Genomic DNA, 15,048 nt, shown 5'->3' on the forward strand with positions numbered 1-15,048 from the left:
ACCACTGTCTCGCACATGGTCTCACATACCTCTGTGTAGGGACCATTGGCCGTGTGCACGTCCTCCACCAAGTGCCAGCTCCATGTACACCATCTGCGCTTCCCTGTGTGACCGCGACCTCGTCCTCGCCCATATGCGACATCACCACCAACCACACACCATCAAAAAGCCCATGCCAAGGTACTTCAATTTCAATCAAACATTGACAAATCTACATACCGAATCTCACTTGTACATGGCCACAGGACCCCCCTACCATCGCGACTTAAGAAATGGCATCACAGCCTGCTTTACACCGCGCAACACACCAATCTAGATCTTCAGCGAGGATGAACAAAACTAGTTTCTTCTCCATTTCCCGTTGTGACGCAGTGTTGCGCCATCAGTCTACAAAAATCCGATTCAGTGGCCAATGGCGCTACTGGCGGAAGCCGCCTTAAGAATTGGAGCGAAGAAGAACAAGGAGGGCACACGACATCAAAGAGCAAGCGAGTAGAGTTGTAGTGATAGAGTAGACAAGACAATGGGAGCGGCGAGCATCAAGGGTTTGGTTCTGATGGAGACGGTGTTCCCGAGTCCCGACGGCTACACGGTGTTCGATGATCCCCAGATGAAGAAGCAGCTGGTGAAGGAGCTCAAGAAGGGCACCATCAAGCCCCCCACCGCCAGCGACGAACTAGACATCGATGAAGACCTTGAAACAAAAATAGACCAGGTGCGTTTATGTCTTCTTTTTATTTATTCTTTTCGATTACCAATGAATGAATTGAATTGATTAAATGGAAGAGCTGACCGGCTGGCCATGTGGCTGAGGTGGGGATCTAGATGGCGCGAGAGATCTGGCAGTTCTACGATCCCAAGAATCTGGGCAGCATCAACAAGAAGGCGGCCGAGAAGTTCCTGAAGGATTGCTTCCAGCTCTACTCCCTTCGCAAGCGCTGCAAGGCCCCCAAGGAAGCTCTTGGCCCGGGTACGCCGAACTCTTTTGAGTGAGATGGTTGATGCTACGCGAATCGCTCACATCTCGATGAATGGTGAATGCCAGGCGTTGACATGAGCAAGGCCACGGCCGCTGCCTACGCGATGCTGGATCCCTCCAACACGGGCATGGTGTCCGAGAGGCAGTTCATCGAGTTCATCAACGAATGCGATCTCGACGAGATCGTGGGCTCGTACACCGGCCAGACCGGCCCGAAGGACATCAACTCGCGCCTGCCGCAGTCGATGATGTTCGATCCCTCCACGCTGCCCAAGGACTCTGCCGTCAAGGTGGGCGAGATCAAGTTCCGTGACTACAACCAGGGTGTGGAGGGCTAAGATGCTGCTTCCCGCAACCACAGCTCGAATCCTCGCACCTCGTTCATCCTCTCCTCTTCCTTCTCGTTCAGTCTGCATCTTTTTGATGCACGGCCAAGGGGAGAGACGAGGCTCAAGGTGTGAAGCATCGCTTGTACACAAGAAGAAGAAAGAAGAGTTATACAGAGGAAAGCTCAAACGCTGACAACGGGAAAGGTCCTCCTTGTGGCTGTGACTTCGCGAAGATCTTGTTGAGCCGACGATGTTGCGGGGGAGTCGTACTACCCTTCATCAGAACCTGGAGATGCGGTCACTGGTCCTCGCCTTCGTCGTCACTGAAGATGGAGAGATCTTGTGAGCTGAGTAGCAACGGCAGGCACAGGAGCCGTTGGTGCGTGTACCCCTGCTCTTAGTCTTCTTGCTCTTCTTCTTCTTGTTGCTGCTGCTGCGCCAGAAGATCAAGTTCCCGTTGGCAGCGAAGCATGCAGCGCAGCAAGCGCGCATCGGCCAAGCACACTGACAATTTGTGCTAGAGGCGCGCTGTTTGGACAGCTGCGAGTATGCGGGCGTGCTCGAACTCTTGTTGGGAAGTCATAAGTAGGGAGGGTAACGGGTAGCGTTAGCCATCGCCTTCATCCTGTGATTCGCTCTACTCGCAATGTTCGTGCCGATCATGGAGCTTCGGAAGAAGGGCAAGTGTGGAGGAACGTACTTGCGGTCGGCGGCGGAGGCGCCGTATCGACACGGTCGGACGAAGGAGAAGAGTTGCTGCTCATGTTGCTTGCTTTGTTGGTGAGGAGAGTCAAACAAAAGAATTGCTGTCCTACCGGCCACGCCGGCGTGACCCGTCTCTTTGCCGGCATAACTTTGCCTGCGCCTGCCTCAGCCGCTACTGCCCCCCCCCCAATGACGAGGTTACAGGAGAACTGCCAGCTCGGCGGTGAAGGTGAGTGCGCTCGTGTTCAGCTGCATCTGCTCAATTCAAAAAACAATACTACTCGCATTGATTGCAGCAGCTGGGTGGGGGCGGGGGGAAGGTGCTCCGTTCAGGCTTTGCGGAGGCGGGTGCTCAAGAGCAGAGCGGCTTACTGCTGCTTGGGCGGGACGACGATGGTGTTGCTCCTGCTCACGACCTCGAGGCCCTTGTTGGCAAAGATGCGCGCCTCGTAGGTCGACGGCGTCGTACACGCCCGGAACGTGATCGTGCCCGTGGCCTGGCTCACATACTTGTACTTCCTGTACTGCCTGTTGACGATCGCAAAACGTTAGGCTTAGATCAACGACGACGACGATGATGAAGCAGATGATGATGATGATGAAGCGGAAGGGTACCTGTTGTTGGTCTCATCAGTCTTGTAGATGCCAACCCACACGTTGTCGTAGGCGGGATCGACGGTGGTGAGCTCGGTCTTGACGATCATCTGACCATCCACGAGCGACAGCTCGACGCGATCGGTGCCGCCGACGGTTACGCTCTCGCGCGCGACGTCGACGTAGGACCGCTGCGGGAAGAAGCGGAACTCCCACTCGCCGGCCTTGGGGCAGGCGAACTTAAGCGTGTGGTCGACCGCGTTCGAGAGCCAGTCAAAGGCGCGGTACTGGCTGTTGTCCTTCTCGGTCTTGGCGTAGAGGCCCACCCAGGCGTTGAGGTACTGGTTGCCCGACTTCTGCTCGAACTTGACCGACAGCATGTTAGTCGCGGCGTCCCACGAGGGGACCAGCTTGAGCTGAGGTCTGATGACAGAAGAAAGAAAGAGATGAGTTCAGCTGTTCAGCGTTGTTCTGATGTGAGGTGTGTGTGGTGGTCGTACCCGACTCGGATAGGGTTGGAGACGGCCTTGACAGAGTACTGGCGCGAGAAGAACGAGGAGCTCGAGGCGAAGTAGCGGAGCTCGTACTCGCCAAACTCGGTGGGCGTGAAGGTCATGGCGCCCTTCTGGGCCACCGGGCTGATCCAGTTGTAGATGGCGTAGCTGCCGTTATCGCTGCCCACCTTGTAGAGACCAATCCAATCCGAGCTCGAGGGCGCAGTCTCCATCTCCCACTCGACGGTGATGGGGTGCCTGATATCGAGCGACTCGGGCGAGGCCTTGAGGGTCGTCTTCGAATCTACGGCGGTCGTGTCCACTGTATCATTGGCGATGATGAAGTGATATCTTCGTCAGTCAAAGCACCAAGTCATGAGCGCGGTGAGGGGCGTGGTAAGCGTACCTTCGGTGAACTCCATGCCGGTGGGGAGGACCTTGACCTTCTCGGGCAGGTCTTCCTGCTCGGGCTTCTCGGGCGTGACGGGAACGGGGCTCTCCTTGCCGAGGAGCTCGTCGATCACCTTGCGAGTGGGCGGGACCATGCCGGGAATGCCGGGCAGGTTCTCGGGGCCGAACTTGAGCTTCTCCTCGAGCTGCTGCTTGATGTGCGTCAGCGGGTCGGCCTCGTGCTCGGCAATCTTGCGCTGAGCCTGGATGATTTCGTCCTGTTCATCGATAGTCCACATGCGACCGGTTAGCGCTGCGTATCATATGTCGCAGGGCAGAGAAAGCTTACCAGTTCCTTGCCGATGATGACCGAGCGCTCGAGGAACATGTTGTCTGCGGCCTCCTTAGCCGCTTTGTCGGCAGCCTTCTTCTATATGAACAGAGGCGAGTCAGATACCAGGCGAACGCAAGCAAAGGCGAGGAGGAATTTTGCGCACCTTCTCCTCCGCGGCGGCGGCTTTGGCTTCCTCGCGTGCCTTGGCCTCGGCGCGAGCCTTGGCCTCCTCCTCGGCGGTTTGTTTGGCCTTCTCCAGTTCCTCCTGCGCCTTCCTGCGGCGCTCCTCCTCCTCCTTCTGCGCCTGCTGGGCCTTTTGCTCGGCCGCCATGAGGCGCAGCTGCTTCATCGTGTCGATCAGGTTCCAGTCGTTCTTGTAGAGCGCCTCCCTGATGACCACTTCGTCCAGAGTCTGCGGGCATGCAAACAAGGCTGTGAGCAAGATCGCGTAGAGGGCTAGCTAGGGTAGGGTGTGCGATATGTGTTGTACCGTGTGGACGCGCTTGAGCTGCTCGAGCTTACGCTCCTCGACAAGTCGCAACACGTCATTGCTTGCGACCTTGACGTCCCAGTTGTGCTTGGAGAGGATGTTCACGATCTCGTTCGGGTTGCAGTAGTCCCCGAACCTGACCAACGCACAATCGTGAGACAACAAATTGGAGATCCAGCATTCGGCGGATGCAAAACATACCTTTGCACAAGGGTGTCGATCTTGAGCTGCTTCTCGAGTTCGGCCTGTCGCTTGAGTTGCTCTTCCTCCTCCTTGCGCCTCTTCTGCAACTGCTCCTGCTTCTCCTCTTCCTCGGCCTTCATGCTGATGAGTTGGTCGGTGGTGAGGTCGACGTCACCCTCGTTCTCCTCGAGCATGGCCTGGATCTTGTCCTCGGGCACGTTCGAGAACAGCTGCACCAGGAAGGTCTTCGCTTGCTGGCGCGCCTCGGCCTGCCTGGCACGACGTTCCTCTTCCCTCTTCTTGTTCTGCTCTTCGCGCTCCTTTTGTCGTTGGGCCTCCCTCTCCTTCTCCTGGAACTCGAAGCAGGGCAGAATGGCCTTCTCCACATCCCAGTCGTTGTCGCTGAGAATCTTTACGAGGGCATGGCGATCGATGCTGGGGAAATTGGGGGAGAGCTCATCAATCTTCCGCTGCTGGGACCTGCGCTTCTCCTCCTCCATCTGGCCCTGCAGACCCGAGACCATCTGTCTGGCCTTCTCCTTATCGCCCTTGCACATGCGAAGCACGTCCGCGTGCATGCTGGCCGTCATGTCGAATCCCTGATCCATTTTTAGTTGCTGTGTTCTGTAAAGGTACGATTTCTCGCGAAATCAGTTGTGCGTAGAAGATAAGAAAGATGGGGATCTGATGATCTGGTCGTGATGCTGATGATGCGTTGAAGATACACACAAGCCCAGGCCGCGGATCCTTTCGCCGGAACACCAACGACTGCACTCATTGCTTCCCTGTTTTTTCCCGACACGAAACGACTTCAGCTAACCCGAAGAAAGGCAGAAAAATGTGCGGAAAAGCGCGAGGTTCGGCGGAATCAAAGTCAGAGAGCCTTGAAGCACAAACATTGGCTTGGCCCTCCGCCTAGTTGTACTTCTTTGGCCTTGCCATTGGGTGAGCTTGTCTTGCAAACAAGAAAAGAAGCAACGCGACGTTTCGAGTACAAAAGGATTCGGCACGGTGGATTCCCGGGTGGTCGCCCACCCCAGTACTAACACCGCCTGGCGCAGCTTAACTTCGCTGTTCGGATGGGAAGCGGTGCTTTCTGCGCAGTATGGCCGTATCCGACATTCTACTCCACACCGGCACTTGCCTTAGAAGAAGAATCCATGTGGATATTCAGACATCATTGGTTGCCCTCTCTCCGGGCCCAGGCCGAGACAAAGTATATGAATGAACGCAGCATGTGTTCCGCTGTCCTCCCAAACAGTGCGCACGTGAGGAAGATCAGCACCTCAGCCAAGCACACGTTGGTAAGTGTGCGCGACGAGCATGTCGTAATTTTTTTATATTATTTTATAAAATCTGTTGGAAAAGAAAAAGGAAGGAAACTGAATTTCTCGCCAGAAGTCCAACAAATCGAAAAACGATTGCAAAGAGGGGCCACCACGTTGCGTCATGTTGCTGTCCCTCTCGGACATCATCCTCTTTGGGTACGGCAGCCGAGTTCGTATTGTGGGTTGATTGTGCTTTCAATTGACACATCTTCGCGATTTGCAGCACTCTCATTGTGAACGGGGCCGCGATTCTCAACTTCAAACTGTACTCCCTCCTTCCTTTCATGCTCCTCCTTCTCCTTACTTTTTTCTCCCTCGCATCTAGGCCCTCAACAGAGCACTCCTTTGAGGAACCCTCGGACGGTCTCAAGAGCAAGCTCTTCGACCTTTTGCGCAACCTCAGGCTTCTTCGGGTGTTCGTCGCTCTCTGGAACGTCGTTGTGCTCTTTCTCATGATTGTGTGCGTCCTCTCCTTCCTTTCCCCTCCTTTCTCTCGGCTTGTGCATGATCGCTCTTCCTCGTCTCGGCGTGCAACCCATCAGCCTATTCTCTTGCGTTTGGCCATCGGCCCTCTCCTGATACCCGCTCCTCACGCCCTCTCTTCTAACGCATATTGGTGTGGTATCATCATCATCGTCATCAGTATGTTCGGCGCCTGAGCTCGGTGGTCCTAAGTGGAGTGGAGCGGAGAGGAGGAGCAAGAGTGTGTGAGGCGTGTGGCGCATTGCCGGTAATGTTTCGATGCGACACCACTAAAGAGGGGCGAGAGTAGAACACAGATACATCACAAGCGCCCAACGCTTCCCCTCTTGCTTGCCATCGTGATGGGGCGAGTGGGTGGATGGCGTGATGGTGTGCTTTCGAAGAAAAAGAAGAAAAGAAAAGGGCAAGAAATGATCAAAGCGAAACTTGAGCGGGAGCGATCAACGAAGAGCGATGGCGATGCGACGCGCTCTGGCTTGGGGCAATACCCGGCCCCTTTCCGCTGCTTCCTTTCACATTCCCCTGCAAGCCGCGTCTGCGGGATCGTCTTCTGCTCCTATGCATCTTCGCCGCGGCATTTCATCTTCCACATTTTGCTCTTCCGAGCGCCCCTTCCATCACCGCACCGCTTCCTCAACGCGATCTATGGTGTCAACATCGACGGGAGTGGGATTAGCATACACTCCGCGCGGCAGTGCGCTGTGCGTGGTCGTTGCTCTCCCTTCATCATCGTCAGCTTTGACATCTTCCTCGATTCTGACTTCAATGGAGGTAATTCCTTGCCCATGCTTCGCTCCTCTGTGTGTGATGCTCGCGCCTGGCCATCATCACAGAACAATTAAGCATCGATTTCTTGATGACGCAGGCGGGTGGCACGAGGCGCCTCTACGCGACGGCGTCAGAGATGGAAAAGTCGAAGATGGTGCGCAAGCGTCTGGCAGCCACGCGCAAGCGGAAGCTGGAGGAACTCAAAGAGCGCAAGGCCAAGCCGAAGGAGATCTCCATCCCTTCGCGCGCCACGCCCAAGAACCTCTCCGCCGTCACGGGTCTCAGCACCATCGACATCCTCAAGGTGGCCATCAAGTGCGGCGTACGTCTCTTGTCCATCTCTACCGTCCACACATCACATTCCACAGTTTCTTCTACTTCGCTCACTCAATCCATCAACGCTGGCTGGCCTTTGCTGCAGCATGAACCCCGAACGGTGGACGACGTGCTGCCGCCCGAGCTGGTCGACATCCTGTGCGAGGAGCTCTACTTCGTGCCCCGGCGCTCTGACCTCAACGAGGGCACCGGCATGAAGCTCACCCGGACGATCGACGAGGCCGACATGGTGCCGCGACCGCCCATCGTGGCGGTCATGGGCCACGTCAACCACGGCAAGACCTCGCTTCTCGACGCCCTCCGTAAGACCTCCGTGGTCGATGTCGAGGAGGGCCGCATCACACAGCGCCTCTCGGCGTCCATGGGTGCGTCCACGTCACCACCTCCACCTCCACCTCCACCGCCCGCCTATCCAATGCCTACCCGCTACTGACAAACCCTCTTCATGTCGCAGTACAACTCAGCTCCGGGCAGAAGATCACGTTCATGGACACGCCGGGTCACAACGCCTTCGCTGGTACGATCACCAGTGAGGTGCGCGAGTTATGCAGGGAATGTGTCTCACCATGTTTTCTCGTGACACGCACGACACGCACACAGCGATGCGACAGCGCGGCGCGGCGATGACGGACATGGTGATTCTCGTTGTGGCGGCCGACGAGGGCGTCATGCAGCAGACGGAGGAGGCCATCGAAGTGACGCGCGAAGCCAACGTGCCGCTGCTCGTCGCTATCAACAAGATCGAAAAGGAGGGAGCCAACCCGAGCAAAGTGCGTTTCTCTTTCCAAGCTCCCCCATTCTCCTCCTCCTCCTCCTCCTTCTGCTTTTCTTCCTCTTCTGACCGTTGGCCTCTGTACCGCACGCCACTGTGTCGTCGTGTCGTCGTGTTGTCGTGTCGTGTGTCGTGTGTCGTGTGCGATCATTTCTTGGCTGCAGGTCAAGAGACAGTTGCTGCAGCACGGCGTGATATTGGAGGAGTTTGGCGGAGATGTTCAGTGCGTGGAGCTGTCCGCGTCCACGGGCAAGAATCTGGACGAACTCACCGATGCCATCCTGCTCCAAGCCGAGATGCTCGATCTGCGTGCTGATCCCAACGGCCCCGCCGAATCCGTCGTCATCGAATCCAAAATCGACAAGGTACATTCCCACTCGTGTGTGTGTGTGTTGTGTCGTGCGTGTCGTGCGCGCGTCATGTGCTTAACTGCGCCGTGGTGCTTCAGGGACGTGGTGTGGTGGGCACAGTGCTGGTCAGGCAGGGCCAGCTGAAGCTCAACAACTTCTTCGTCGCCGGAGGCACGTGGGGCCGCGTACGGGGACTCACCGATTGGCTGGGTCGGTCCACCACCAAAGCCGATCCCTCCACGCCCGTTGAAGTCATCGGCTTTAAGACCAAGGTGCTCTGTCGCCTTCGCCCTCTCTCTCTCTCTCTCGCTCTTCGTGTGTGAGTGGTGTGTGTTGTGTGTCGCGCGTGCATGAGTGGTCGGCCTAACAACCGCCAATCCGTTGTGTGATGGTAGATCCTCCCCGACCCGGGTGATGATCTGGTGGTGGTGCTGGGCGAGGAGCAGGCCAAGCAGATCCTCGATTACCGGAAGGAGCGGCTGCACGCCAAGGAGGCCCTGACGGACGTGGTCCAGGCCTCCGATCCCGCCGCTCGCGCCGCCGCGGCCAAGCAGGAAATGGAAAAGGCGCTCAACGTCGTCATCAAGGCCGATATCGGTGGCACACTGCAAGCAGGTGCGTACCTTCCCTCGTCAACGGCAACCTTACCGAGCGCGCACGCACACGCACATATGGGCTCACAACACACACACGACACACACGACACACGCGACACACACAACGACACAGTTGAGTCGACGATCAGCCAGTTCCCGCAGGATGAGGTGAAGCTGCGGATCATCAAGTCGGCCGTGGGCGACATCTCGACGACCGACATCGGGCTGGCCAAGGACACCGGCGCCGTCGTGTTCGGCTTCAACGTGCCGCCCATGAACAGCGTGCTCGAGCTCGCGCGCGTGGAGAAGGTCGACATCAACAACTACAGCATCATCTACCAGCTGGCCGACGACATCAAGAAGCGGCTCGAGAGCATGCTGGCCCCGCGCGAGGTCGAGGAGGAGGTCGGGCGCGGCGACGTGCTCTCGGTCTTCTCCGTCACCATGCCCAACAGGGAACAGCACAACGTCGCCGGCCTGCGCGTCGTGCGCGGCGCGCTCGATTCGCGGCTCCGCGTGCGGCTGCTGCGACGCAACAAGGACGTCAACGCCGACGAAGAGTACGCGGCGCTCTACGACGGCCCGATCGAGTCGCTCAAGAAGTTCAAGGACGACGTCACCCTGGCCAAGAAGGGCGACGAGTGCGGTCTGGCGCTGCCCAAGTGGAACGACCTCCGACCAGGCGACATCATCTCCTGCTATCGCATGAAGCAGGTGCCTCGCAAGTTTGGCGATCCCAAGTGAGCGCGCGCCACGCGTGCGTGCGTGAGCTCCATCCACCCGGTCACCGCCTTCTTCTTGCATTACAATGATGCGTTCGTCATCATCTTCCTTCTTCTTGACTGACTTACTAAGTAAGGTGTTGGCTACATGGAGGGGTAGGAGGCCAAGGTGGCAATGCCGCATTGGTTGTTCTTGTCCCTGCTCATCTTTATGTACCCGTCCATGCCCCACGCTGCACACGACACGACACGAGACACGACACGAGACACGACACGACACGACACGACACACACATGAGACACGCACGATCGCCAGGTGTCAGCAATCCACACAACGACGTTTGGTAGTTAGTGGTGGCGTACTCTGTCCCCAGGAGTTCTTCACCAGCCAGTAGGCCTGGCCCCGCTCCACTCCCCAGCCCACGATCAGCACCCCGTGGTTCAGCTCCGTCGACGAGCACTCAGGCTGGACACGCGCGTGTGCGGTGGTGCGTGTGAGTGAGCCAAACGAAACGCGACAGATGGGGAGAGCGCATACCTCGTTGTATACGCCCTTGGAGTAGAACTGGAAGCTGGGGCGCCCAGCGTCGATGCCCACGCTGATCGGCTGGCGGGCGGCTGCGACCAACAGCGCCTTCTCGTCGCCCTTGGGCAAGCTCTTCAGCGTTCCTCCCCTACACCACACTCACACCATCAGAGATGAACGACCGTAGCGCGCTCATATGGAGCACTTGCCGCCGTACACGGTCTTGGGGTTGAATCGGCACTGGCCGTCGGCGGCCACGTAGGGGTAGCTGGCCTCGGAGTCGATGCCCTTGTTGTCGATGATGTAGCGGAACGCGTTGTCCATGAACCCGCCATTGCAGCCGTAGTTGTCGTACGCCGCCGTCGCACAATCAACTGACGGGCGCGCGGTTGGTCAGTCAAGTGAAGGTGAACAGGACAGCCAAAGCGAGAGTACCCAAGTTCTGCTCGGAGAGTGGCACGAGCCGGCTGGTGGTGATGGCGTTGATGCCCTCGGTCGAGCCGGTCGTCGAGAAGGCCCAGCACGAGCTGTACAGAGTGGCCCGGTTGTGAGCCATGAAGCGGGTCGCGAACTGGTTGGTTCGGTTGAGGGACGCACCCGCACATGCCCTGGTCCTTGACCCGGGAAACCACGCCCTTCTGGCGCCAGTCGCCCGACTCGGGGATGCCCGCCGTGTTGGCCCACTGCCTTGGTCGCTCCACCTTCTCGCTCGCCTTCGGCGCACTGAAGACATGCAGCCCATTGTACAACCTGCAGTGGCGTCACACAACCACGCATCAGACCCCTTTCTTCTTTCTTCTTTGTTCTGGGGTGGAACGTGGTCAGCACACCTGTTGAACTCGTCGGAGGTGAGGTCGCCGAATTGGTTGATGGCGACTGTGAAGGACGACGCATTGGCGTGCTTCTTGTTCCAGTGAGTGATCCATCGATTGTTGGTCCTGAGCCGCACCACCACACCATGAAGAGATTACTTCAGCTCAATGCGCCAACAAATCAAAGTAGCGAGCCGCACTTCCAGATCTCGAAGCGCGGGAGGAAGTGGTCGTGGTGATAGGACTTGCGGTGCGTGCGCATCCACTCGGTGAAGGCCCGCTGCTCTTCGAGCTCCACGTCGCGAGGATTGGGAGCAGGCTGGCGCGGGTGATGATGGTGGTGATGGTGGTGATGGTGGTCATCGACCTCCTCCTCCTCCTTCGCCGCCATCAGCAGCTTGTGTTCTTTGTCGTTGGTGGTGTGCTTGTGCTCGGCGGGCCGAATGTGGCCCAGCAGGCCCTGGGCCGCACACGGGCCGACCACGAAGGCCAGCGCCACGGCCACGATCAGGCAGCACGCCCCCAGCCCAACCAGTCCTCTCGTCGTGTAGCGCATGGTCTGTGTGTGGGTGTGTGTTGTACAGTTAATGCTTGGCTCGCGTGGTAGCTTGAAGAGAATGAAGAGCCGACGGGACCTTTTCTTCGAAGAAGGCTCGTGACATCGACCCCATTGGGGTGAGCTGAAGCGGTGGTCCCGTCTTGGCTCACCTCCCCCATCATGAGGTACCATCGCGCGAAAATTCACGGCGGCGTGGCCCTGGTGAACACAGCACGACAGGCCTTGGAGCGACAACTCTGTTAGCTAACCCACAGTTGCGAAATGGAACAACATGAACATACTGTTGCAACAACATGCTGCATATGGATTCGATGGTCATTCCACCTTTCACTGGGTTTTTATCGAATTTTCAGAGGTTTACTTTGTCTATTGTTTTTTTACTTCTTTATTGTCCGGAGCCGTGAGGGCTGCAGAAGAGAAACAAACAAAGCAAAGAGACATGGCAGAGAAGGTGCATCGAGTGGCGGTGGTGGGCGGCGGCATATCGGGGCTGGCGGCCTGCCGCTTCGTACAGAAGCGGCTGCAGGACAGCTGCAGTAGCGGCAGCAAGCGCATCATTTTGATCGAGCAAGGACAGCGGCTGGGCGGCTGGCTGCACTCCCTACGCACGCCCGAGGGCTTCGTCTTCGAGGCCGGACCCTCCAGGTAGTACCCCCCCTTACACCACATTATTTATTTATTTATTTTATGTTACTTTATTTATTGATTTATTTGTCTTTAGCATTCGTACGGTGGGAAGCAAGGGGCGGGCGACGCTGCGTCTGGTGGACGAGCTGGGCCTCCGACAGCACGTGGTGCCCTGTTCTTCGCTGGCCATCAAGAACAGGTGCGTCCACAGTGTGTGTGCGGTGTGTGCGGTGTGTGCGGTGAGTGGTGGCGTGAGTGCGGCCGTATTGACTCTCTGGCGACCAGGTACCTGTACACAAACGGGAGCCTGCTGCGCCTGCCCAACCACCCACTCAAGGTGCTGGGCTCCCCGCTCATGCGCAGCGCCGTGTTCGCCTTCCTGCGCGAATGGACCGTGCCCCGATCCCAGCAACCCGGTACTCCACTCAGCCCAGCCCAGCCCAGCCCAGCCCAGCCCAGCCCAGCCCAGCCCAGCTCGCACTCACACTTCCCGCCCACGCACACGACTCACGCATGCCTGTGTGTGTGGTATATGTGTGTGTGCCGGCCAGATGAATCCATCCACTCGTTCTTCACGCGTCGGTTCTCCCCGGTGGTGGCCGACACCCTCACCGACGCCCTGAGCATCGGTACCCGCTCGTGCACCTGACCTCCTGCGTGCGTGCGTGCGTGCGGTGGTGTGCGTGTGTCGTGTGTCGTGTGTGTGTGTGTGTGTGTCGTGTGTGTGTTGTCTGACGGTGATGTCCAGGCATTTTCGGTGGTCGGTCGCAGAGCCTGTCGATCAAGTCCTGCTTCCCGTTCCTGCACGAATACGAACAAAAGTACGGCTCGATCGGGCTCGGCATGCTGCGCGAGATGCTGGCCTCGCGATCAGGGCAGGAAAAGAACGAAAAGAACCAAAACACGAAAACAACAAAGAACGAAGCGGCGGCGGAGGAGGAGGAGGAGACGGACGAGGGGTACCTCTCGCCGGCCGTTCAAGAGATGCAGAAGATGCAGGTCTACTCCTTCCGCGAGGGCGTCGAGACCCTGTCGCGCGCTCTGGAGCAGAAGATCCGGGAAGACGAGCACACCGACATTCTACTCAACACCGCCGTCGAGCGCATGGACCAGGTGCCCCATTTATTTTCATTTATAAATTCAGTATTATTTATATAATTTATTATTCTGTATTTTTAGTATTTGGGATTATTTTTGATTATTTAATTCTGATTAATCGTTGGCTGGGCTGATGTGAGCCAGGAGCGGGATGGTACGATGTCGCTCAGCCTGGGACACGGCATGACGGTGCGAGCGGAGAAGGTCATCTCCGCTCTGCCCTCCCACGCCCTCGCCCACTGCCTGCGCCACCACCCGACCCTCGAGCAAGACATGCTCAAGATTCCCTTCGCGTCGCTGGCGCTCGTGCACCTCGCCTACACGGTACGCGTAGCCTTCACCACACACACTCACACCACACACACACACACACTCACACCACACACACACACACACAGGAACCGCTGCTCCCGGCGGGTGTGGAAGGGTTCGGCTATCTCGTGCCCGCGATGGAGAAGCAGCCCATCCTCGGCGTGCAGTTCAACTCCTCCGCATTCCCCCAGCAGGATCCTCAGGTGCATGCGTGTGTGCGTGCGTGTGCGGTCGTGCGTGTCCTGCCGTGTGCGTGTGTGGAGTGTGCGAGTGCGGTGGTGATGGCACACGCGCGCTCACAGTTCCATCGATTGCCGACAGCCCGGTTGTACGCGGTTCACGGTGATGATGCGGGTGGAGAAGGGCCAAGAGAATCGCACCAAGGACGAGTGGCAGGCCATCGCGCTGGACAGCCTGCAGCGCCACCTCCGGCTGCCGCCGGCCAAGACCGCAGCCCTGGCCTCGCCGGCGCGGGTCAACGTGAGCGTCGACCTCAACGCCATCCCGCAGTACGTCGTGGGCCACGCGGCGCTGGTCGACTCCATCCGCGGCGCCCTGCAGCGCGACTTCCCCTCGCTCCACCTCGTGGGCAACTCCTGGGGCGGCGTCGGCGTCAACGATTGCGTGGAGAACGCCTGGCGGACCGTCCATCGCCTCCAGCTCTGAGCGCTCAGACTCGAGTCTTCTGAGACGAAGCTACCATTTCTACGTGGCCTCTATGTGGCCCACATGATGCTACTCTGGTGGTGTTTAAATACGTTGGCAGCATAAATTAAATACATACATGCTCCCCGCACCAGGTGTTGGCTGCTCTTCTCTCTTCCTCTCTCTTCCTCTCTCTTCCTCTCTCTTGCTCCTATGTGTGGACGTTCATTCGTTCTCTTGATGGTGGTGATGTGTTCGTCGTCGTCAAAACCTGCGTCTTGTGCGGCGTGTGCTGGCTCACTGTTGTGTCGGAGGAAAGAGTGGAAGAGTGGGCGATTAGAATGAGTTGTTTCAGGCGACGCGGAGGAGAGAAGAAGAAGAGGTGTGGTGTAGGACACGTACGACGTTGTTCATGTTCTTCCTCTTCCGCTCCACCTTGGAGGCCAGCACGTCGAGGTCGTTCACGTAGTCGTCCAGTCCCGCGGGCGTCTCCGTCGTGCGCCTGTCACCAATCAACAACGTGTGTCGTGTGTCGTGTGAGCGTGTGTCGTGCGCATACGCGTGTGCGGTGCGGAGGTGCGTACCGCGAGGTAAAGATCTTGGAGAGCGAGGGGAA

General features: G+C 57.9%; 7 protein-coding genes across 7 annotated transcripts in view; 4 read left to right on the top strand and 3 right to left on the bottom strand.

The window, feature by feature from the left end:
* Window positions 1-523: 523 nt before the first annotated feature.
* ACA1_115350 (uncharacterized protein) lies at window positions 524-1,317 on the top strand (the record flags this gene model as incomplete). Its single annotated transcript, XM_004342176.1, has 3 exons — window positions 524-715; window positions 826-970; window positions 1,046-1,317. 3 exons carry the CDS (start codon window positions 524-526, stop codon window positions 1,315-1,317), a joined length of 609 nt encoding a protein of 202 aa, XP_004342225.1.
* A 1,064-nt stretch (window positions 1,318-2,381) lies between these two features.
* On the bottom strand, window positions 2,382-5,106 carry ACA1_115360 (CUE domain containing protein; the record flags this gene model as incomplete). Its single annotated transcript, XM_004342177.1, has 8 exons — window positions 2,382-2,541; window positions 2,629-3,030; window positions 3,108-3,423; window positions 3,508-3,769; window positions 3,841-3,921; window positions 3,989-4,237; window positions 4,316-4,451; window positions 4,517-5,106. 8 exons carry the CDS (start codon window positions 5,104-5,106, stop codon window positions 2,382-2,384), a joined length of 2,196 nt encoding a protein of 731 aa, XP_004342226.1.
* An 841-nt stretch (window positions 5,107-5,947) lies between these two features.
* ACA1_115370 (uncharacterized protein) lies at window positions 5,948-6,598 on the top strand (the record flags this gene model as incomplete). Its single annotated transcript, XM_004342178.1, has 4 exons — window positions 5,948-5,982; window positions 6,050-6,091; window positions 6,152-6,286; window positions 6,502-6,598. 4 exons carry the CDS (start codon window positions 5,948-5,950, stop codon window positions 6,596-6,598), a joined length of 309 nt encoding a protein of 102 aa, XP_004342227.1.
* Window positions 6,599-7,228: 630 nt separating this feature from the next.
* Window positions 7,229-9,875, top strand: ACA1_115380 (translation initiation factor IF2, putative; the record flags this gene model as incomplete). Its single annotated transcript, XM_004342179.1, has 8 exons — window positions 7,229-7,399; window positions 7,499-7,778; window positions 7,868-7,930; window positions 8,014-8,183; window positions 8,350-8,550; window positions 8,634-8,807; window positions 8,931-9,150; window positions 9,265-9,875. The coding sequence occupies 8 exons, from the start codon at window positions 7,229-7,231 to the stop codon at window positions 9,873-9,875; spliced, it is 1,890 nt and encodes a 629-aa protein (XP_004342228.1).
* Window positions 9,876-9,997: 122 nt separating this feature from the next.
* On the bottom strand, window positions 9,998-11,747 carry ACA1_115390 (cysteine proteinase; the record flags this gene model as incomplete). The annotated part of the gene is made up of 8 exons (XM_004342180.1): window positions 9,998-10,086; window positions 10,217-10,319; window positions 10,392-10,527; window positions 10,585-10,753; window positions 10,815-10,906; window positions 10,977-11,129; window positions 11,210-11,317; window positions 11,392-11,747. The coding sequence occupies 8 exons, from the start codon at window positions 11,745-11,747 to the stop codon at window positions 9,998-10,000; spliced, it is 1,206 nt and encodes a 401-aa protein (XP_004342229.1).
* Window positions 11,748-12,189: 442 nt separating this feature from the next.
* Window positions 12,190-14,453, top strand: ACA1_115400 (protoporphyrinogen oxidase; the record flags this gene model as incomplete). Its single annotated transcript, XM_004342181.1, has 8 exons — window positions 12,190-12,395; window positions 12,472-12,576; window positions 12,663-12,793; window positions 12,929-13,006; window positions 13,126-13,490; window positions 13,620-13,799; window positions 13,874-13,990; window positions 14,109-14,453. The coding sequence occupies 8 exons, from the start codon at window positions 12,190-12,192 to the stop codon at window positions 14,451-14,453; spliced, it is 1,527 nt and encodes a 508-aa protein (XP_004342230.1).
* Window positions 14,454-14,643: 190 nt separating this feature from the next.
* ACA1_115410 (LMBR1 domain containing protein) overlaps window positions 14,644-15,048 on the bottom strand; it is a gene marked incomplete at both ends in the record, with an annotated part of 3,805 nt that continues 3,400 nt past the window's right edge. The window contains 2 exons of the mRNA XM_004342182.1: window positions 14,644-14,703; window positions 14,835-14,921. Coding sequence (XP_004342231.1) covers window positions 14,644-14,703; window positions 14,835-14,921 — 147 coding nt within the window. The remainder of the gene's footprint in view (window positions 14,704-14,834; window positions 14,922-15,048) is intronic.

This window comes from Acanthamoeba castellanii (genome assembly GCF_000313135.1).
Source record: "Acanthamoeba castellanii str. Neff unplaced genomic scaffold scf7180000084669, whole genome shotgun sequence".
Lineage (NCBI taxonomy): Eukaryota > Discosea > Longamoebia > Acanthamoebidae > Acanthamoeba > Acanthamoeba castellanii.